The sequence below is a fragment of the Wyeomyia smithii genome, chromosome 3 (genome assembly GCF_029784165.1).
Source record: "Wyeomyia smithii strain HCP4-BCI-WySm-NY-G18 chromosome 3, ASM2978416v1, whole genome shotgun sequence".
Taxonomy (NCBI): Eukaryota; Metazoa; Arthropoda; class Insecta; order Diptera; family Culicidae; genus Wyeomyia; species Wyeomyia smithii.
Window position 1 is genome coordinate 2,297,256 of NC_073696.1, and position 23,797 is coordinate 2,321,052.

Genomic DNA, 23,797 nt, shown 5'->3' on the forward strand with positions numbered 1-23,797 from the left:
TAGTGAATACCATGCACAAGCTATTCATTTCGTGATTATTTGTTGAACCAAATGCAGCTGAACTAAATTTCACACGTGTGTAGTGCTCTTTTATCAGCCAACAGTTGACCTCATTAGCACCAAGTGGGGTGGAGAAAACTTGACATGCTCACTAGCAAACGCACAAAAACTTGTCTTTTTTGTTATTTTTTGAGAAGAGAAAGTGGGTCACATTTTCTCCGCTATCATCATCGTCATCATCATTATCATCTACACCAAGATAATGCTTCCTTCGGGGGGAGAAGAAAAGGAAAACTTAATCAGAGCTCAGCTCCGCTCGAAAGCGGTTGAGCCAATTGGCATCACTCGTAGGTTAAGAGGCGTCACGGCAGTTAGGCATTGAATAATTCTGGGCGGATAATATGCGCTGTAAATAGCCGTTGAAACTTTCATGTGCATGCTGAACTTCTCAGCAACGACCAGCTCGAGCACGTGGGAAACATCTGCGACAGATGGCGCCAGGTAACACCTACTTCGAACGAAAAATCCGTCGCCGTAGAAGGTTGTGCTGAATTAAAAAGTTTTTACCTCTTCGCAGGAAATTCTACGATCTGTTCGCGTGGGTACGTGCACGTATACGTACGGTTGGCAAAACGCAAATTTTTTAAATCATATTTCTGCCACCACCCTCGAGTGCTGGAGCATCAGGTTAATTTGAATTTCATGCCTGTGTGCTTGTCTCTCACACTTGCATTCGAAATGGTTTTGCTGGATCGTGGCTGTCGTGCACCCGTGTTAAGCAGATACGGATATTCGAGAAAACTAATTGAAAAATGAAATATTCAGTAGGATTAACTGAACAGAAGAGACGTCGTTTGGCTATACTGTGAAGGGTTTTTGAACAAAGTGGTTTATATTGTTTGCGAGCCTTTTTCTTCATGTTAAGATGGAATAAATCATCATAAACAAAACAGTAATTGCGCTTTACGATTTGTTGTTTTATTCAATTTATCCTAGGTTCTCTATTTTAAATTCCAAGTATCGTATGTGAATGTTGATATAATGATTACAAAAAACTTCAAACGATTATCAAATAATATTACCGATATCTGTAACTGCAATACAATCGATTGCTGTAGAGCGAAACATAATGGCGAAAATTCGATAGTGCAAAATTGCAATCGAAAACGAAATCATCGCCTAACGGGGCTTAACGCGCGCCATTCAACGAATCCTTAACCGCACAATTACTGAATGTGACCTGGCAATCGGAACGCTGTGCTGTGGAAAATTGAATTACAGACATACTCACACACGTGCTTTTCCGCCAAAACTTCGCTCACCACAAAAGCACCATTGACGAAGTGTACCCTGCGGTGCGCGATACGCGATGCAACCCGACGCTTGGTAAAATCACATAAATTTAACAACATATTGACAAACATTATCGCAAATAAGCGCCTGTACGCCGTGGGTGGTGGCAATTTCACTGCCAGTCGAAAATTTAGAGCGACGAGATGCGATGCGATGCGATGCTCCATCGATAGTGCATCTCGGTGTCACTTTACCAGCGAGTGCATTTTCCAGCGACCGACAACGGCGAATAACGTGTGCTGTTTGCTACAGTGGCGATAAAACCGATTTCACTTCTCGGCAGGCGTCCTTCGTTCATTCTTCCACCCCTCCCCCCTGAATTTAGGTCATTCCGACAATTTCCCAATGATCAACTTGTCCATTCTTATCGTGCTTTCAGCAACCGCACGGAGTACCATTCCACGTGCACCCACAGACACACATCCACACTTTCTTGCTATGTGGGATGCACATTTTATCCACCCATCGAATCCACTTGAGCTTTGACTGTGTTTTCCCCCGCCCACCCCAGTTTACCGGTCGGTTGGCTCACTGCACCAGCAAGGCAAGTGAGCAACGGTAATACGGCTCATACGCACTGGTCTGCCTCTGTGTTTTGTGCAGGTGACTGAACAAGTTCACACTGATATTTACTGCAAGTGCGAGAAATGTGTTCCTAATCGAATAAGGATGCTTAGGCCGGTGAAATTTAATTTGCTCTGATCAACTTTCTGTAAGAGGTAGAGGATTAGTCCTATATCAGACTGGGTGGGACAGACTGCAGTGCTAAAGGTAAGTCCGATGGTTTTAATCTCGAGTTTATGGGACGCTATACCGAATATCATTAGTCTGTCTGCCATTGTGTGAAGGTACCGGTCATAGATTAGAATCGTCTGTCATGATGACAAGACTCGTATTTTGTCGGCTGTACGTGTCTTTTGAGAGTTCAAACAATTCACAGAATTATTGAATCTCATCCTACTTTGCACTAGAGTTAAACAGTTGGTACTATCAACTGGAAAACAATACCTAATCAAACTGTCGTACAACTGTAACAGACGAAAGCACATTCAAAAGGGCATTTTTCATCCTTACGAGTCTGAGACCTACAACACTTCACACCAATAAAATTGAAGTAATACCTGGGCTGCACTGCATTGACAGTGTTTTTTTTTTCTTCTTCGGAGTCCCTAACGGTATTATGGAGCTAACACGATTTGTCATGCAGAGCTGCTTTCCCACTGGCAATTTTTTTTTCGCTGTGAGAAGAAAAAAACGTACTAATGGAAGACACAGCTGTGACCTATCTGTGTGCAGCTGAACCCCCTGAGGGCACTGTGCTACTTGTACAGTGACTGCACTGGCCGGACCCGGCCAGTAGATATTTGTGTACGTACTTACAGGTACACACAGCGCAGTTTGATAAATGGGAGTTTTTATTTCTCGAATTCATGCTTGTGACGTTGTGCCATTGGTGTAGTACGGAAAATAACTTTCGTTTCGATTTGTCCTGCAATGGCACGTACGGGCTAGAAGTAGGACACCGTTACGTTGTCCGGTCACTTCTGAGCTAATTCATGAGATAATGGAAAAAAATTGCACCGACCACGCGCCGACCGGAACCAACCTAATGTTTTTTTTTTTTTAATTTTTTTTTTTTTTTTAAGGGGTGATTTGTTAGAAGCTTAAGTATTTATGATAAATATTAGTAAATAATGAGTATGTGTGTCCAATCACAAATAGTGACTTCTCAACACTGTTAGAAATTTGTAATTTTAATTGCTAGGATTTGTTTGCTTTCGCAATAAGGACTTATCATTCGTAGGGATTTAAACCTACTTGTCGGAAGAGGGGAAGTAAACTTACAACTAACTTAAATGCTAACTTATTGGCTATAAAGAGAGCTTATCGTAGCAATTGAGGATTGCAACGATTTTTGTCGAAAATTGTTAATAATTTTATTTGACATAGCTTCTAATTGTTCAACACCAGTAAGTCTATGTAATTCGAGTGTACCAAACCAAGGAGGACGCTTCAAAATCATTTTCAGAATTTTATTCTGAATCCTTTGGAGCGTTTTCTTCCTTGTTGAACAGCAACTTGACCAGATCGGTACAGCATAAAGCATTGCTGGTCTAAAAATTTGTTTGTAAATCAAAAGTTTGTTCTTTAAACAAAGTTTAGAATTCCTGTTAATGAGAGGATATAAACATCTCGTATATTTGATGCACTTGGCTTGTATACTCTCAATGTGCTCTTTGAAAATAAGTTTTTTATCATAAATTAGTCCCAAGTACTTAACCTTGTCGGACCAACTTAAAATAACCCCATTCATCTTGACAACGTGATTATTGTTTGGCATGAGGAAAGAAGCCCTAGGCTTATGCGGAAAAATTATCATTTGAGTTTTAGAAGCATTGGGAGAGATTTTCCACTTTTGCAAGTAGCAAGAAAAAATATCTAAACTTTTCTGCAATCGACTGCATATGACACGAAGACTTTTTCCTTTTACGGAAATGCTTGTGTCATCGCAGAACAATGACTTTGTGCATCCTGGAGGCAAATCAGGAAGATCTGAAGTGAATATGTTGTACAGGACTGGACCCAAGACTGAACCTTGAGGTACACCTGCTCTGACAGGAAATCTATCAGATTTTGAATACTGATAGACAACCTGCAGAGTTCGATCAGTAAGATAATTTTTTAAAATTTTGATTAGGAAAATTGGAAAATTAAAAGTTTGCAATTTCGCACTCAAACCTTCATGCCAAACACTGTCGAATGCTTTTTCTATGTCTAAAAGAGCAGCTCCAGTGGAATAACCTTCAGATTTGTTAGCTCGTATCATATTAGTAACTCTGAGCAATTGATGAGTTGTGGAATGCCCATGGCGAAATCCAAACTGTTCATTTGCAAAAATTGAATTTTCGTTGATGTGTGACATCATTCTGTTAAGAATAATTCTCTCAAACAGTTTACTTATTGAGGTCGATAACTTGAAACTTCAGCTGGGTTCTTATCCGGTTTTAAAATGGGAGTAATTTTTGCATTTTTCCATAATTTGGGAAAATATGCAATTTTGAAGCAGCAATTGAAAATTTTCACTAAAAATTCCATTGTGCTCTCAGGGAGATGTTTGATTAGTATATTAAAGATTCCATCGTCACCAGGTGCTTTCATATTTTTAAATTTTTTAATAATTGATTTAATCTCATTCAAGTTAGTTTCAATTATTTCTGCATGTAAAAAATTTTGGGAAGAAATTAAATCAAATTGACGTGTGACTCACAAAATTCAAATTTGAGTTATGAACACTCTCAAACTGCTGAGCAAGTCTTTGAGCCTTTTGTTCATTGGATACAAGAAAACGTTCACCATCTTTTAAAACTGGAATAGGCTTTGAAGGTTTCTTAAGAATCTTCGACAGCTTCCAAAATGGTTTCAATTTTTCAACTTTAGTCTCAAAATTTTGATTTCTCAGAAGAGTAAATCTATGTTTAATTTCTTTCTGTAAATCTTTATAAATAGTTTTAAAAACAGGGTCACGAGAACGTTGATATTGACGTCTGCGGACATTTTTCAAACGAATTAGAAGTTGAAGATTTTCGTCAATTATTGATGAATCAAATTTCACTTGAGCCTTTGGAACAGAATAATTCCTGGCATCAACAATTGCACATTTTAATGCTTCCAAAGCGGAATCAATATTCACTTCGTTTTGCAAATCAACCTCATTATTGAAATTTCTCTCAATATGAGTTTTGTATTGTATTTTGTATTTCCCAATTAGCCTTGTTATAATTAAAAACAGAGCTCATAGGGTTTAAAACTGATTCATGTGATAAAGAAAAAGTTTTTGGAAGATGGTCAGAATCAAAGCCAGCATGTGTGATCAAATCACTACATACATGACTTTGATCTGTCAGCACCAAATCAATTGTTGAAGGGTTTCTTACAAAAGAAAAGCATGTAGGACTATTCGGAGACAAAATAGAATAGTATCCTGAAGAACAATCATTGAATAAAATTTTGCCATTGGAATTACTTTGAGAATTATTCCATGAACGATGTTAGCGTTAAAATCGCCGATTATGAAAAATTTCGAACGATTTCTGGTGAGTTTTTGTAAATCACCTTTAAAATAATTTTTGAGCTCGCGTGTGCATTGAAATGGTAAGTATGCTGCGGCAATAAATAAAATTCCAAGTTCAGTTTGGACTTCAATTCCCAAAGTTTCAATAACTTTCGTCTCAAGATGGGGAAGAGCACGATGTTTGATTCGGCGATGAATAACAATTGCAACTCCACCGCCGGAACCCTGAATCCTATCATATCTATGAACCACGTAATTGGGATCATATTTTAATTTAATGTTAGGTTTCAAAAATGTTTCAGTAATAATTGCAATATGCACATTATTTACTGTTAAAAAATTGAAAAGCTCATTCTCATTGGCCTTCAATGAGCGAGCATTCCAATTTAATATTTTAATTGTCTTATTTAAAATCATTGCTAAATTTTAATAGTAAAATTTGTGCCTATTTGAATGGCTTCAAACATTGATTTTGCCTGCAACATGGCGTTCATAAGATCGAACATTGCCTGTTGCAAAAAAGAAAGTTTACCTGTTTATAGGCCCCAGGCAGTTGACATTAGAAAAAATATTTTCGGCAGCAATATTAGCTGGAGTAATAGGTGTACAATTATTTTCTAGCGTGTTTTGCTTACCCATATTAACGGTCATTTTCGAACTACCAGCACTAGGTGGTATAATGTTCGAACTACCTGTAACCTGTGCATAAGTTAAACGGGTATGCAAAGGAGTAGGTAAACTATGCGTCACTGGAACGCTTGGAGAATTTTGTTTTGAAGTTGGTTTTAATTGAGAAATTGAATTTTGTTTACCTTGCCTTGCCCTAACAATTGCTAAACGGACTGGGCATTGATAAAAATTTGACATATGGTTGCCGTTACAATTCGCACAGCGAAAATTTTTACTCTCTTTCACAGGACATGTGTCCTTTTTGTGAGAAGAGTCTCCACAATTAAGACATTTTTGGTCCATGTTACAGAATTTGGAACCATGGCCATAACGTTGGCAAGTACGGCATTGGGTGATATGCTTTTCACCTCCGCCATACTTCCTATAAATTTCCCACTTTACACGCACATTATACAAAGCATGTGCTTTTTCAAAAAAATTTAAGTTGTTAACCTCATTGCGGTTAAAATGAATTAAATAATTAACAAGGGAAATTCCAGTTCTCTGACTGTTTTCGCCTCGTGATTTTTGTTTCATTAGAATTACTTGGGTAGGGGCTATGCCAAGTAATTCGGTTGAAGTAAGTTTGATCTCATCAACGGTTTGATCGTTGGTGAGACCTTGCAATACGACCTTGAACGGCTTGGCGTTCTTGGTGTCATATGTAAAAAATTTGTACATCTTGTCAGTTAAATACTAAACAAGACGATCACGACCCTTTACTGAGTCGGCTAATAAGCGGCATTCACCTCTACGGCCAATTTGATAGGTAACTTTAACGTCAGAAACAAACGTTGAAAGTTCCTTTTTGAATATATTAAATTCAGAAGAAATAGTTACCACAATAGGTGGAACTTTCTCCTTTTTTAAGATTTTATATTTTGTATAGTTTCATTATTGGTAACTTCTATTTCACCAGCTTCTTGCTCAGGCAAAATATCAAAAGGATTGTCACTACAGACACTCGAAGTGTCAGAAAGAGATGCCTCTCTTTTCCTCCCCGCAGCGATGCGAGGTTTCTTTCTCCGTCCAGCCATTTCAGGTGATACGAAAAAAGTTAAAACAAATGTTAAATTCAAAAGTAGGTAGTCTTGAGAAAGACTGATGGGAAATAACTTTCAGGTAGTCTTTAAAAGACACACTGACAAAACACAAACTTTGAAGCTATAGGCAGTCAAAGACCAGTCCACAAGCAACCAAAAAAACGTCTGATCTGTAGGACAGTTCAAGACGCACTGAACCTAATGTTGATCAATGGTCAAGTATTGAGGTGAAGGAGATATCAGTTCTAATGTAAGTCATTTTGTTGGAAAGTCAGGTTGGCTATTTATATATAATTTTTTTTCCGAAAGAAGTTGAAAATCCGGTGCAATGATGTATGATGTTTAGCTCTTCCTCATATTCAAGTTTGTTTTGATGCAGATTAACTTCGAAGAACATAAAAACGTCACATAGGGCCAGTTCAGGTGAATAAGACTGATGGTCTAAAACTGGGAAGTTGCATAAATGATGCTTATGCCCAGACTGATTTCTTTACAATCGTGAGAGATGATGCAAGTTTGGGTGAACTCTTAATCTTTCGAGGTTACAAAGTTCGTTTTGACGTGCGGTTGGTCATGAGTTCGAATCTTAGTAGAATCAGACCAATCTGTGTCACCGAAACTGATTGACTCCCTCCCATCCCTCTACTTGACTCCTCTCTAACGAAAAAATCCAAAAAAGTCACACGCAGTCAAATGAGTACCTTTTCAGGCAGTTATATTCTCCGATAGTTGACAGGGTCACTAACGAGGTTCGGTAAAGAAGAGCCTTCCCCAACCGACCGTGAGGACGTTGCCGGCGCCGTTATCGGTTTTATACATAGCTACTCAATTGTTCTACATTGAATATGGTAAACTAATCCCCAATTAGCCATCTTACAGTGATTCTTTGTGCAACTTCACTAGCTCAAATCCATTACGGAGGAATAACTACGAAATGTGTGCTCAAGCTTAAGCTGAAGTTCAATCATGTGAGATGTTGCATTGAAAGAGAAAGCTACGCTACACAGGTGTCGGTGGTTCGGATTTAGCGCAGGCGTACTTCTTTTTCAGCAGCATCAATTACGTTATCTGAATGCCACATCTCTTATTCAAAATAAATAATCCCAAAAGCTTAGTGTCATGAAAAAAATAAAGAAATTTCTGTAAAACTGTTGTCATAGAACTAAAAAAATGGTTGAAAGGTTCAGTGATTGGACCTTTCATGCCTTTCATGATTATAACCTTTGCACTTCCGCTTTTCCTAGGGTACCTGTTCGAAATTGCCAAAAAAAAGTGTCGATGTATCACTGACTTTTTAAATCTATTCCTCACAAATTTAAATTTAATTCTATTATGGTACAGAATGATGACAAGGAGTCTTTGATATTTTTACCCTTATTTTTATCAACAGGAGAATGATCCTGACCTTGTTTTGAAATCTATATTGCCTAATACCATCTAATATGGGGATTTTTAAAACGGGAATGATATTCAGAAGCCGAGAACAAACTTCAGACGCCTTTTTTTAAATTCCAAAACGGCGATCTCCGGTTTGTAGAAAATAGCTTTATAAGATTACTAGCTGATCCGGCAAACTTCGTCCCGTAAATTTTGTTTTAATTTGAATAATTTTAAACATTTTTAAATGATTCCACATACATCCACATCAGATTTTGGATTCGTTCAAACTCAAAAAACAAATCGTTTGATATGATTGTTTTTATCGGAACTGCTATTTGGCTGTACATCTCTTCGACTCTGATAATACTCATACTGGGTGAAAGCCAGCCTTTTTCAGCTATTTACCGGAGACAGTAACTTGTCATCTTTGATTTTTAAAATGGCATGTAGGGTCAACTTCTGGGGTTGGGATGCTAGCCTAACAAGCCAGTCGTCGTAGGTTCGAGTCTCGGCTCGGGAGAAACTGTTAGTGTCAGTAGGATCGTAGCGCTAGCCCCGCAATTGTCCTGTACACTAAACAGTCGACTGCGAAGTCTTTGTATAAATAAACAGAAGGTCAAGTTCCGAATCGGAATGTAGCACCAAGGCTTTGTTTTGCTTTTGCATCATCACGATTAAGGAAATACTCATATTAGGTGGTATTTGGTCCCTTTCGGCTGTGTTTCAGAAACCGGAAGTCGTCATCTACTTCCAGATACATATTATATCGGATGATGTTTGGTCATTTTCGGTTGTTTTCCAGACACCGGAAGTTACCATCATGGAATTAAAAATGACGTCTTGGGTCGACTTTTGATTTCTGTGAATCTTAACGATTCCTGAAATAGGAGAGTAACTGGCAAACAAGGCCGATTGTTTGTCCACGTAATTTATTCTTTTAAAGTGTGTTTAGCGAGAAAATAAATAGTGAAATCTACTAAAATTACTAGTACTAGTGTTGGTGTTCCAAACAACAAAACTGTCGGAATATGCAGTCTTTGGAGGATTTTGTGCGAGATAAGTGATATTGTTTTTCTAGATTTTTTTTTCTGTTTGAGTTGTTTGTGTTGATATACTATGTACTCAATCAATTATTTTTTGACATGTAGGTGGCGCTGCTTTTTTTTGCTTTGATCATCGACGTGTAGAGGTAGATTCATACAAATCTGTTTTGTATGTATTTTCGGTTGAGAGTAGAGGAAAAATAAACTAAATTTTTCACTAGAATGTTTGTAAACATACAGAGGATTTCTTGTTCATACGAATGTGTCACTTAACAAATTTTTTCAGAGGCTCGGGTTTATGTTTCGGAGAACATTGTACTTTAGTCGCGTGGGTCTTGTTTGACATTATTCGACTATCAGTTTAGATGTAATGGAAATATATCATGTGGTTAAACCCTTGGCTTTCTGAAGATTAATTTGCTACTAATGACAGTTATGTCAAATCGGTGGAAAATAATAAGCGTATAACTAAACTATCTATGTATATATTCACCCCTAACCTCAAAACATAAAATAGTAAAATTGCTGTATAAATAATCTAAAAATCAACTGATAAAATATAATTTAAGCTAAAAAGTCGATAAATCTCAACAGTCTCAGCTCTTATTAGCTCTGAAAACTCATACCTATAACATTATCAATTATCGACCCGTAACATCTAACAGATTTATCCCAGGGTCTCCTTTTCCTACTCAAATTTCCCATCTCATGTAACATTTATGAGAGCACGTAGAGTCCTCTACGGTTCTCTTAAGTAAATGTTGGACAGGGAGATTGCGGGTTCAAGTCCCGTCGGGATGCGGTATATTTTTCCAAATCTGTATCATATTTTCAGTTCGCTTAATTTTCGTTCTCTCTACTTCATATACTGTCTGCTTAATCAACTTGCGTGTTAACGGGACAAAGCCGTTGTTAAAAATAAAAATTCAGTTCGAGAAATGTTGGACTAACATTCCTTTTCCGTTCCCCAACAGTTGCAAGGACAAGGCCAGGGCGGTATCAGTTCTCTGGAGACATCTGACCTTTGTTTAGTAACATTTAATTAGATCCCAAATTTCATGTTACTGCTCAGGAACGAAAGTAATTTGTTCTCGTAGACAAAGTATTGTTGCTAGCACCAACTATGAAGTTGTGCAGCTGTTTATGCTATGCTATGCTATCTTAACGATTCCTGAAATATTAATATTTGGTGGTAAATGGTCACTTTTGACTGCTTTCCAGAAACCGGAAGTCACCATCTTAAAAATGCCATGTGGAGCTAATTTGTGGCCTCTGGACATTTTTCCCGATATGAGCAATCCCCGCTGAGACCTCAAATGGTATTGAAAATGATTCAAGTAATATTTTTTTGGAAGCCCATGTTGAACAAGTAAAGAAACATTTGGTTGATCAAATTGATGGACAATTTTTGGTTTTTTTTTTTTTTCAAAACAAGGCTCACCAAATCTAACCTAACACTTGAATTTCTCTATTAAATTACCTTAACCAACATATCATTGGAAAGGGAAAAGATAGGGCCTTCTTTTGCAAATATCAAAGTGGGTAGTCGCCATATTAGATTTAGCCACCATATTGTTTTCTTTTAGAAAAATTGATTTTTAAATGGATGCCCACCCACCTACCTCAAATTTAAGGATTCCATTTGAAAGATCATGCTTTTTTACATTAAATATGTGAAAATTAGAGATGTTCTCTCAAACAAAAATAATTTTAAAATAACAAAAATATGTTCGACTCGACCGTTTGGTTTTTCGTTAAATTTTACCTCACCTAAAATGCTGTAACACATGATATTCTTCATTGAATATTTCCAACTAACCCATCATTAGAAAGGAGTTAAAAAGGACTTTCTTTTGCATATAATTATGTTTGTGTGTAAAGTTTTGTTGGCAATTTTATTTGAATTCTCTTCAATATTCTAATAGATATTCGGTCTTTTCATTGAAACTTAGAGAATATTCTCTTACTTCTAATGTAATGTTGTTGCTACTGCTAAGATACCAATAACCAAAAAGTAATGAAGTTACGCGCTTGCATGCATTTTTGCCGGGGGAACATATAAGCAAGAGCCGCGTTGCATGTGTAAGCGAGACATCATCTACTGTGTTTGTATTGATGCAGCGATCATTTCATTTATTTAAGTCACGACAGTGTGTGTGTTGAAAATCGACTGGAAATGAGGATAAATTTTCATTTACCTTTTCAAGTAAAAGTTTGTGTGAGTAAAAGTGAGTAAAAGTTTTGCAAGTAGTTGTAACGGTTATTATTAGATACTCGTGATCTTGCAATATATGCAAATTATATGACAGTAAGGGTTGTTACTCTTAGCCTTCCAGCTGATCTCGCGGTGCGATGCTGGCCTAACGAGCCAGTCTTCGTATGTTCGAGGCCCGCCTCGGGAGAGACTGTTAGTGTCAGTAGGATCGTAGCGCTAGCCCAGCAATTGTCCTGTACACTTAATAGTCGGCTGCGGAGTCTGTTTATAGTAAAGCAGAAGGTCGAATTCCGATACGGAATGTAGCACCAAGGCTTTGCTTTGCTTTTTAAGGGTTGCTACTCAACAATAGAAGAATTTAATTACTTGTAAAGTAATAGATTTGTTACACGAAGGAAAATATTTTTTAATTACTCTCCAAGAAATAAGTTAAACTTTTGCGTGTAGTTATAACAGCTATTTGTCTGGGAAATAACATAGGTTATGATAGCATGGCAGGTATAATCGATTAAATAGTTAATTATATCACAAAAACAGCGAGTTGGATTTGTATCATGCTTTTAGCGATAATTTATAACAATAACAGAAAAAAAAAATTCTGAGTGAAAATGACAAAATATTCAAACGTCCATAAGTATTTTGTTTTTCATTTTACCATTACCATATTTCGACAGACAGTCATAAATATTGTCGTCTTCAATGTGTAAAAAATTGACTTCTAAAAGAGGTACTTTTTGAGATATTTTAGATTTTGTGACAATTTGGAATTTTTGGCCCAGAAAAAAAATTTTCACAGTGTATATATTTTTCAAGAATCGCAATTTTATTACCTACAATTTAGCTGAAGACACCATTTCAATCAATCAAGTCGTTCTTCTGATACAAAATATTTCATTCATCAGTCACATTTCTGGATAGCCCTTTTCAAAACAGCAGTCGTGAGTCTACATGAAGAACTGATAGTATAGAATGACCTCTTTATCAACTGGAAACAACTGTGCAAAGTTTCAGCGAAATCGGAAATGGTCGATCAGAATCGATTTGCGAAGTAGCGTGGACTTGCTCTCCTAAAAACCTCCACATTCCAAATTTGGTTCCATTTACTTGATTATTTCTCGAATTATGCAAAAATTTGTGTTTTATTTGTATTGGAACCCTCCTTCCAGAGGAGGGAGGGGTTTCGAGCTACCATAAAAATATTTCTAGCTTACAAAAACCTCCACATGGCAAATTTGGTTCTATATGCTAGATTAATCCTTAAGTTTTTCATGCATTTGTATGGACCCCTCCTCTTTTCAAGAGTAGTGAGGGGTCCCAGTCAAAATTTTCATACGTATAATAATGTTTTAATTTCAATAACCGCACTCATATGTATCATACAAACTTGCATTTGATGCACAAAACAGCATATGCGTACAATTTTTGAGGCGATATACGTAATGAGGAATACTAGTATGCAATTCATTGGTATATGCATTTATCTAAACATATAAATATGCAGCTCTGTCTGCCTGTCTGTCTGATTCATATAGGCTGGGAAACTACCGAACCGATCGACGTGAAATTTTGTATATAGGGGTTTAAGGGGCCGGGAAAGGTGACTAAGATAGTTCGAGACCCCTCCCTCTTCTGCAAGGGAGGGGTCCCATACAAATGAAACACAAATTTCTGCACATCTCGAAAACTAACCAAGCGAATTGAACCAAATTTGGCAGGTGAATGTTTTTAGGTGTAACAAACATCTCCATAATGTTTCAACACCCTTCCTTCTTCTGGCATGTCTCCAAATACCATTTCGAAATCCAAGATGGCGACTTCCCGTTTCTGCAAAATAGCGGCAAATGACCTAATACCACCCAACATGGGTATTTCCGAAATTGTTATGATGCACTGAAGCCACAAATCGACCTCAGACAACATTTTGAATTGTAAGATGGCGACTTCCGGTTTTTGAAAAACAGCGGCAAATGACCAAATACCACCCAATATTGGTATTTCCGGGATTGTTATGATGCACTGGAGCCACAAATTGACCTCAGACAACATTTCGAATTGTAAGAAGGCGACTTCCGGTGTCTGGAAAACAGCCGAAAATTATCAAATACCACTTAATATGAGCGTTTCTTCAATCAGATTGACGCACGAAGGCCAGAAATTGTTCCCAAATGCCATTTTGAAATCCAAGATGGCGACTTCCGGTTTCCGAAATACAGCGGCAAATGACCAAATACCCCTCAATATGCGTATTTCCGGAATTGTTATGATGCACTGAAGCCACAAATCGACCTCAGACAACATTTTGAATTGTAAGATGGCAACTTCCGGTTTCTAGAAAACAGCCAAAAATGGCCGATATCCATATGAGTATCTTCGGAACCAGAATGATACACAGGAGCTAGAATCGACCACAGACACCATTTTGAATTCGAAGATGGTGACATCCGGTTTCTGGAAAACAGCCGAAAATGACCAAATAACACCCAATATGGGTGTTTATTTAACCAGAATGACGCTCAGGGGCCGGAAATCGTCTCCAAATGCCATGTTTTGATGGCGACCTACGGTTCCTGAAAAATAGCCCAAAGTGACCAAATACCATCCAATATGAATGTCACGGGATCCAGAATGATGCAAGGAGCTATAAATTGACCTTAGACAACAGTTTGAATTGGACAATGGCAACTTCTTGGAAACAGCCGAAAATAACCGAATACTACTACATATGGATATGTCCGTAATCGAAATGATGTAAAGAAGCCAAGCATTGACCCTGGACTCCATTTTGAATTAGAAGATGACCACTTTTAGTTTCTGGAAAACAACGAAAATAACTGAAATGCACCCAATATATATCCGGAATAGAGGTCATGTACAAAAGCCAAAAGTTGATGATGTTGCCATTCCAATAAAACCAATCCTTTTTTAACGATATAATCCAATCGCAAGGAATCAATAAATTTGAAATGTTTAAAATTATTAAATTAAACACTAAAATAGGCGGGACGAAGTTTGCCGGGTCAGCTAGAAAACGATAATTTCCGATTGAAAGTGATTTGTTTCACATTATCTTACAATTCTAAGGATACAATCGTAAATCGGTTAGAGTTAGATGATATACAATTAAAACTGAATTTCTGCGCATGATATTAAGCGTGGTGTACGATTTCTACCTTGTTAAGATGATTTGCGATAATTGTCATACATTGATATACGATTTGTGGTTAATCGGGGTGGTCCCCAAAAACCCCAACGTGCTAAAAATGGTTACATTTGCTTGAGTAGTTCCTGAGTTATGCAGAAATTTGTGTTTTATTTATATGGTAGCTCTTGCTTCTAGAGAAGGGAGGGGTGTCGATATACCACAAAAATATTTGTTGCTCCCACTAACTACCACCATACGCCAAATTTGGTTCTATATGCTTGATTAGTTCTCGAATTATACATATATTTGAGTTTTGTTTGTATGGGAGCCCTCCTTAGTGCAGGCAGAGGTATCAAATTACCATAGAAATATTTCTTGTTTCACGAAACATCCGCATGCCAGGTTTGATTCCATTTGCTTGATAAGTTCTTCAGTTATGCAGATGTTTGTGTTTCGTTTGTATGAGAACCCTCCTTTAAGAGCAGAAGAAGGTGTCAATTTATTAAAGAAATATTTTTTGTTTTTTTTTTAAACCTTCACATGCCAAATTTGGTTCCATTTGCATGATTGATAATCGAGTTATGTAGAAAAATTGTGTTTCATTTGTTTGAGCCCCCCTCTTTCAAAAGAGGGAGGGGGTTCGAGCTACCATAGAAATATTTCTTGCTTTCTCAAACCTCCACATGCCAAATTTGGACTTATATGCTTGATTAATCCTCGAGTTTTTCAGACATTTGTATGGACCCCCCCCTCTCTCTTCAGGAGTAGTGAGGAGAAATATTTCTTGCCCTAAAAAACCTCAACATGCTAAATTTTGGCCTGATTAGTTCTCGAGTTATGCAGAAATTTGTGTTTCATTTGTATGGGATCTCTTTCTTCCAGAGAAAGGAAGGCCTCAAACTATCATAGGAACCTTTACCGGTCCCAAAAACTCCTACATACGAATTTTCACGTCGATCGGCTTAGTAGTTTCTACGCCTATATGGATCAGACAGACAGAGAGACAGGACTGAATTTTAGATTTACTTTTCAAAATTCAAGTTCAAGGTTTCGGACCTATGAATTAGGTTTCGGTTTGGCCTATTCTAAATTTTGAAGCTTTTTTTTTGCGTTACTAAACCTTATAGAAGATCGTTTTGCTTGACCTTCATAAGCATTTCACACTTCTGAGCTCAATTTGGGATTTCTGGCCTATAGAAGCGTTTTTTGCTCTCCTGGGTCTAATTGTGGATTATATTCTTTTGTGGTATTTTCTGGCCTTTGACAGCGGGGTTTTGCGATACTGAGCTTTTTTGCATTTTCGGCTGAATCTGGGCGTTTTCTGTAATTTGAAAGCGTATTGTTGAGCTCAATTTTAAAAAAATATAATAAATGTGTTTCCGCAATTACGTGCTCATTGTGGGATAATTTTCTTGTTTGAGCTTCTCTGGCGTATGGAATTCCTGGATCGATTTTGGTTCCTTTTTTTTCTGATATATTTCTGGTCATTAGAGACATATTTTATCAGTCGGTAATAATTTTTGTTTGTGGCGTTTTCTAGCTTTCATAAGCGTTTCACGATTTTAAGCTATTATATGAGATCATTTGCGTGCTTGGCCTTTAAACGACTTCCCTCACCTAATTTGAATAATTTTTTGTCGGTTTTAGTAGTTGCACGATTCTGGGTTCTATTTGGAATCACTCTCTGCACTGTTTCTTTCTATTTCAGGCCTTCAAAAGCGGTATAAATAAGTTTTTTTTCGATTTTTTCGTTGTCCGAATATCAACAGTCTGGATTTTCAATACCAAACTCTATTCTGTAAAATTTTACTCACTTCATTGAACATTTATCCCTGAAATTGAATTAACATTTTTGATTCGTGTTCCTCTTTTAGCATATCATGGCGTAGACTTTGGATTTTTCCGTAGCAGGGCTTCTCGAGTTTTCAACATTTATCACCAATTACTACTGTTATCATACCTTCATTATTATGTTTTTTTGTTTCACACTGTAATTTCGGAATCTCGGATGTCTTTTTTTTCGGAGTTTGGTGCAATATTTTCGATTCCATATCTCCAGTAGCTGATTTCTGACTCTACAATCTTTCTGTTGTATAATTGCAGATATGATTTTGTACTTTAAGTTTCTTATCTTTGTTTTTTGAAAATAAATTTTAAATGTTGGTATGCATATTTTGCATTTCATATGGGACAGACTTGAGTAACTTTGATCAACGATTTCTAGGAATGGGTTTCAATTCACTGCACTTCTGATTCCTAACTATTTATTTTGATTTTGTGTTTATAGGTTATTGCCATAAACATATTGAAACTTGAGTTTTGTTTCCCGAAAATAAAAAAAAAAACATCCTAATTTTATTATTGAGTTTTGAAAATATATAATAACTGATGATTATTTTTTATCAGATATTAAAACTTTTAATATATTTCTGATATATAATTTAAAAAAAATGTCTAATTGCATGAAATTTATTTAGTTACAAATGTTTATAATTGAAAATCAATAATTAAAACTTCGAAAAACTAAATTTAACAGAAATCTAAAGTAGGTACAAACACAGCTTCAAAAGCAAGCATTTGTCCTTAATAAGACTATCGAATTTGTCTAAGAGTTTAAAAAAGCGAAGTTTGTTCCGAATATTTTCTGACATCCAATAAAAAAAACCAGCACACGACTAAGAAACTAGGATTTATAAATGATTAACGAGTTTGGATGTTTGCTCTAGGGCTTCCATTAAATCTAACTAAGCTCCGGCTTCTACTTAGGTAGGCAAATGAATAACAACGTGAGTTCGACTGCCACCCACTAAAGTATGCGCTAGCGGCAGCTAGTTTTATTCTAATAAGATTAGCATTGTCAGCGTCAGCCACACTATAAGCCTTATTGAACCAATTGCACCAATCGGCCTTCATCAGTATTCAAAGCATATTTTGTTAAATTTTCCAGATACATTCAACCGGGACCGATTACGAAATCCATTCTGCAGCAGTACGACGATGAGTTGGACAATCCGTACTTCCGGCGGAAACCGACATCCTTTCTTGCCGGCAGTGGAGGCACTGGCATGGTCACGGGAAGTAGTGTCACCTTGCCGGCCGGGGACGTGAGACGCTGTACCTGGATGCCTCTGGACGATGATGCCGTGCGGATAGAGGGCCCAAGGTTAGTTGCACTGTTTCTAGATTGTGTTTCTTTATTAGTGGAATGAATAATAGTTACTGTTTAGAGTAATTTTGGGACAGTTACTAGTAACATTAGCAGTACACTATCTAACGTTGTGTAACATCGTTAAATTTCAGTAGTCGTAGCTACTAATATATATACTGTACAGTAAGCAATAGTAATAACTTTTCATTTTTTTTTCTCGAATAACGTTGTTTGAAATGCACCCAAACTCCTGTTGAAATCTATCACGAACAAAACTTTCTTTGTGCACAAACAAACAATCCCTCACTCTATCAGAACTCTCATTCGACCTAACAAACTACCGTTGCTTCCTCTTCCATCAATCTGTGTCTCACCCTGTCTTTCGTCGGCACGACAAGCTAGACTTCAACGACAGCAGGACCTGCAGCAGCAGCAACAACAGCAGCAGCTACACCAGCAATCGCAAGTGGACTTTTCACCCAGTCCAAGTTCGCTCTCGGCCAGTTCGCCGTTCATTATCACCGACAGTCCGCAATTGACATTTCCGTTGAACTATTTGAGCCACAGCAGTGAACAGCTATCAGGGTAATTACAGGCAGAATCGATTCTGGTCCCGTTTGTGCGTGTGTGTCACTAACGGCTTATTAAATGTTTTGTCTAATTTTTGGTCCGTTTTTGCTGTGCTCCCTTTCCCCAGCGGGTGTTTTCATGTTGGGCTTTCCCTCGTGTGCCTTTAGTCCTTTTTTTTTGTGATTAGCTGTGGTGTGGGAAATGTTTCACCAGCGATGTGTGATTGTCACATAGTTAGAAAGCAACCGCAAGGTCATTGCTTGTTATCACATCCTGATACTGTCGGAGTGGTTTTTAGTGACAAAAAAAAATCGACCGAATTCATAGATACAATTAAGAATAGGTAGTCTTACTAGTGTGGGCTTGTATTGTGCTAAATTTATGACACTTTCACCATAATTGATATTTTCGACATTTTTGATGGAGTTTGAATTCGAACTTTCGATTGATTGGTTTTAAGCGAATAAATTATTAACAACTACCGAACCACTTTTTCGACTGGTACAAAATTTGAAATACAATTTTATTTGAACATCAAAGTGACTGTTCATTCCACAAAAATCCGACCACTAAGAGTAGTTTTGCAACAATAGATTATCCGTTCATCATTCAATCATATGAACGACGCGAAAATTTTATGAAATGCATAATGAATCGCATCAATTATATTGCGAATGCCAATCAGTAGCAAAGTGGTGTGGATGGCAGGTTATAGATCTCACCACCAAACGCGTACTGGACTGGACCGCAAGCATGGGGCGGGCATCGCTTTCACTCGTTAAACATCCGAACCATTCAAAATTCACACAAAGAACCGAACCAAAACGTTTGATTAAATTTTCAACAAAGTGCTTAACGTGTTGGGATTTTTTCCTTCTTGCTTTTCCCCCTCAAACCAAATGCTGGGTGGCAACATGGATACATATGTCGATGTTTCGTTTCGGCTGAAGCATGAGAAGAACGTACGGCTGAAAAAAAACCCCAATCGGATTGTAATTTTATGTATGTATCGTCAAATTGAAAGTCCACCTGCAAGGACCGCAGCGGAAGTTTACCATTTGGAGTAAAATTGGGGGCAACATAAAGCAGCCACCGGAGGGCAATCGAAAGTGATAGAAAGTCATTGCGAGATATCATCTGACTGGATTGTCGATCCGAACCCTCATCAAGGGGATATCATTTCAATTATCCGGCACGTTTTGCCCTTTTTCAAGGTGTTATCCTCTGCGGAAAACATAAATCCACCATCAAATGGGCGGGTAACCCATTCCATCAGGTGTAAAGTCGAGATTGAAATGGACTTCAACTGAAGACTTTACTAGTAATGAAAAAGATACTACACAGAAAAAAAAACATCGCAGTCCAACTGTCATTATCGGATCGAACAAATTGCCCGAGGCATCTGTAACAGCTCGGCTTTTGAACTTTATTAGCCATCAACACTTCCAAAAGCCGTTTCGTAAAGCCACCACAAACCAGGCGAACTTCACAAAATAACCACAAAAAAAAATAGAAACTGTTCCCGGAAAACCGATATGGTAATGGGTAGTGGGTAAGAATTGACATTTAATTATGTAGATAAAAGAGAACACAATACGAACGAATCCCGGACCCAAGTCTGCGCGCCATTCCGAAACGAGTGAGTGGCATCCCACGGCACAATGATTGAATCTGTTTTTGGTGTCGAGCATCGTTTTCAATGATTCGATTTTAATGGAACGGCAATTTAGCGGGGTCCTCGCGAGGAGAGTGGAAAGCCACTACCGGGACCGGATTAGAACACCGTCCATGTGGTCACTATGCTACGTTGTCATCATAGGCGAACGTACCTCTAGATGCTTGTTGTGGTTTTGTGTTGTACCTTTCATGAGTTGTAGCTAGAGTTGCGAGCATAGAAAAGCACCCATCATCAAGCCGACGACTTCCCCGGTAGTCACCGTGTTTGACATGCGGTGTCGCTCGGTACTTTGCTGTACGTGTACCAACAAAGCGCATTTGTCGCTCTATTTCATTTCCTTGAAGCTGGAAGCCTCTTTTCGGATTTGATTCGGGACTATCGTTATTTGGAAAAAAAAACTACCACTGAGAGAAAACATATGACATCACTTTATATTATCCGTTCAAATCTTGTTTCCCCTTAACCCCTAACATAACATAACTTGAAAAGTCCGCTTCGCTTGCTGTGACATCGGATCAAGTGTTAGCGTCCATATAAACCATCGTAAAATTTTACGAATCATTTTCTCGAAAAGGTTTCCCAATGGTTATTTTCATTAGGTTGAGTGACCGAGTCTTTCAGTCTTTCCATTCATGGTGATCTCTCTGCGTTGAGGTTGAGGGTTGTTTGTGCCCGCTCACGTACAAAGCGGTCTGCCCCCATTATTGGTTGGGGATGGTTTGGTTTTATTTTTCTCTGCACACACTGGAAAGCTGGAATCACGATACCACGATAAGGATACCGGGTAACGATAGCCAACATTTGGTAGTATAAACAACGCGATAGTAATTGCCAAGTGGAAACATAAAAGATAGCGATAACGAACAGTTTACACAGACACACTCTCTAGCAGAAACTATGCACTATTTGATGGGTAAGGCAATTCGAGATGTTTCAATAGAAGGGGTGTGCACGCTCACAAAGTGTTTTCGCCATAAGAGTAATTGGGATGTTTGGATTCGATTCGAGACTCGTACAGCTACTTACAATTGTTTGTAAAGAAAAAATTTATTATTTGTTTGCTTTCAATTCCAAACTATTTCCGGAAATTGTGCTTTCACAAAAGGAAACAATTAATGCTGTCTACCTTCGGTTAAGTAAAATTTATGTTCTAAAATGCATAGAACTTTTGTGTATGCCAAAGATGGTGTTTCAACTCAGTTGAATGTTTTATCAGTGTTAGCAACTTAAAATGATGAGTGTTTGAAAAAGACTCAAAGTCAACTTCAGAGCACGATTCATAATTAGGAAGCTCATGTGGATCGGGCAATGTCAAGTAGTGCTGGGTAATAATGGAGTTGTAAGAGACATTACGAGAGCTCAGAATTAAAAAAAAGTAGCAAATCATTACCAATTTTTTTTTAACATTTCACAAATATACTAATGCTCTGATTTTCATTAGAATCGTATTTCATCAATGTACTAGTTCTCAATAAGAATGAAATAGTTCTCAATAATAAGAAATTGAAAAACTGCTTCCGACCTCAATTGATTTGAGACTCGTTGTTATTTGAAATGCAACGATTGATTTGTATCTCTTAAAATATGTTCCAAACTGCATGATACGGTGACCAAATTACGGCAGAAGACTCCAAGTATGACCGTACTCACGCAAAATATAGCGATAAAAGGGATTGCGGGTTGTCGAACTCCTGGATGATTTATAATAAGAATCCCAGCTGTCGATTCGCTTTACCTATTACAAACTGCTAATGTTATCGGAAAGAAAGTTCAGAGTTGAGCTAAACACCAAGACCTTTTACGACTTCTACACGCTCCAACGTGTGGCTAGCGATCGTGTCATCAAAGCGGAAGGCTTTCCGGCTCGATTTATGATGAAACGAGATTGTTATACACTTTTCGATAATAAGGGTCATTCGATTGATATAGTTAGCGCTCAACTTTCGAAGGAAGCAGACGTGCCTTTTCTCTGAAAGTCATACGCAAGCTATTTAACAAGTCTTTTCGAATACCGTTTTGAGTGATCTATCGCCGCGTTTATCTGCGCGATGAGTGTTCGACGCGAAAACACGTTTCGCATCGATTACGCGAACGTGCCGAAGAAGCCGTCCTTTGAGGAGCTTCACGAGTTTGTCGGTACCGTGTTGGGTCTACAGTACGAACAGGTGCTACGTCTCCAGCCAAGTAAGACACTTGGATGCGCTTTTGTAAAGGTCGTTGACTTGGAGCTGGCGCAGAAGATCGTAGCAGAACACGACAAAAAGCACGAAACCGAAGTAGATGGAAAAATCTATACGCTTCGGATTACGCTGGAGGATGGAGCGGTAGAGGTTAAGCTATCGGACTTGTCCGAAGATATCACGAACGAGCAAATTGCGGAATTTCTAAGCGACTACGGTGAGGTTCTATCGGTCACCGATCACGTATGGGACAGCAAATTTCGCTTCGGCGGTCTTTCGACGGGAGGAAAAATAGTGCGCATGATGGTGAAGCGCAATATTGAAAGCTACATCACGATTGATGGCCAGACGACGAGTGTGACATACTTTGGGCAGCTGCAAACATGTCGCCACTGCAGTGAATTTATTTATAATGGCATCTCGTGTGTGCAAAATAAAAAGTTGCTAGTGCAGAAGACATACGCGAATGTTGCAAAACAGACCGGACAAAAACCGACCACCACGAAACCCTCTGCTACTACGCAGAAGACAACATCTGCCAGACCGTTCGGCCCTAAGCCCGAAGAGGGAGGAAAAAACGAGAAACAACAACCAAAACCGAATCTACTTTTTCAAAAACCGGGTACAAGTAAACCTGCACCGGTAGCTCCGAAGCTACCCTTCGGTAACACGAAGCTGTCAGTACCGAACCCTATCGATCTAAAGTTCGCAAAAACCAACATTTCTGATCAACTCGTGACGCTCATGGCACCCCCGGCAATGACAGGTGCCATCAGCAGAATGAGTACCCGACAAACTACCTCCACCGATGGAAACGACACAGACTGCTCATCAGCTTCAGGAAGCAGCAAGCGCCGAATTGGTCGGCCGCCAGGCAAGAAATCGCGACAAAACAACGCAGATGACGATGAGGTTGAGGAAATTGATATCAATAATAAATAAACTCTTGAGGCTATATAATATATAATGGATCTCGTTAGCTACAATATCGCATCAATAAACATAAACACCATCACGAACTCAACAAAGCCAAACGCGCTTCGAACGTTTCTCCAAACACACAACGTAGACATAACTCTTGCAGGAAGTAGAAAACGACCAAATCAGCTTGCCTGGGTATAACATCGAATGCAATATTGATCACTCACGTAGAGGAACAGCAATAGCACTGAAGGACCACTTGCATTTCTCGAACGTCGAGAGGAGCCTCGACGGACGACTGATCGCGCTTCGGCGCAAAACAAAACCATTTGTAATGTATACGCTCCATCTGGCACGGCCCTGCGAGCGGAGAGAGATCGCTT

General features: G+C 38.3%; 1 protein-coding gene across 8 annotated transcripts in view; it reads left to right on the forward strand.

The window, feature by feature from the left end:
* LOC129732609 (uncharacterized) overlaps positions 1–23,797 on the forward strand; it is a 283,879-nt gene that overhangs the window by 126,189 nt on the left and 133,893 nt on the right. For 6 of the 8 annotated variants that reach the window (XM_055693610.1, XM_055693612.1, XM_055693614.1 and 3 more), the window contains 2 exons: positions 17,865–18,080; positions 18,468–18,650. In XM_055693610.1, coding sequence (XP_055549585.1) covers positions 17,865–18,080; positions 18,468–18,650 — 399 coding nt within the window. The remainder of the gene's footprint in view (positions 1–17,864; positions 18,081–18,467; positions 18,651–23,797) is intronic. The other 2 variants (XM_055693615.1, XM_055693617.1) reach the window with 1 other exon arrangement.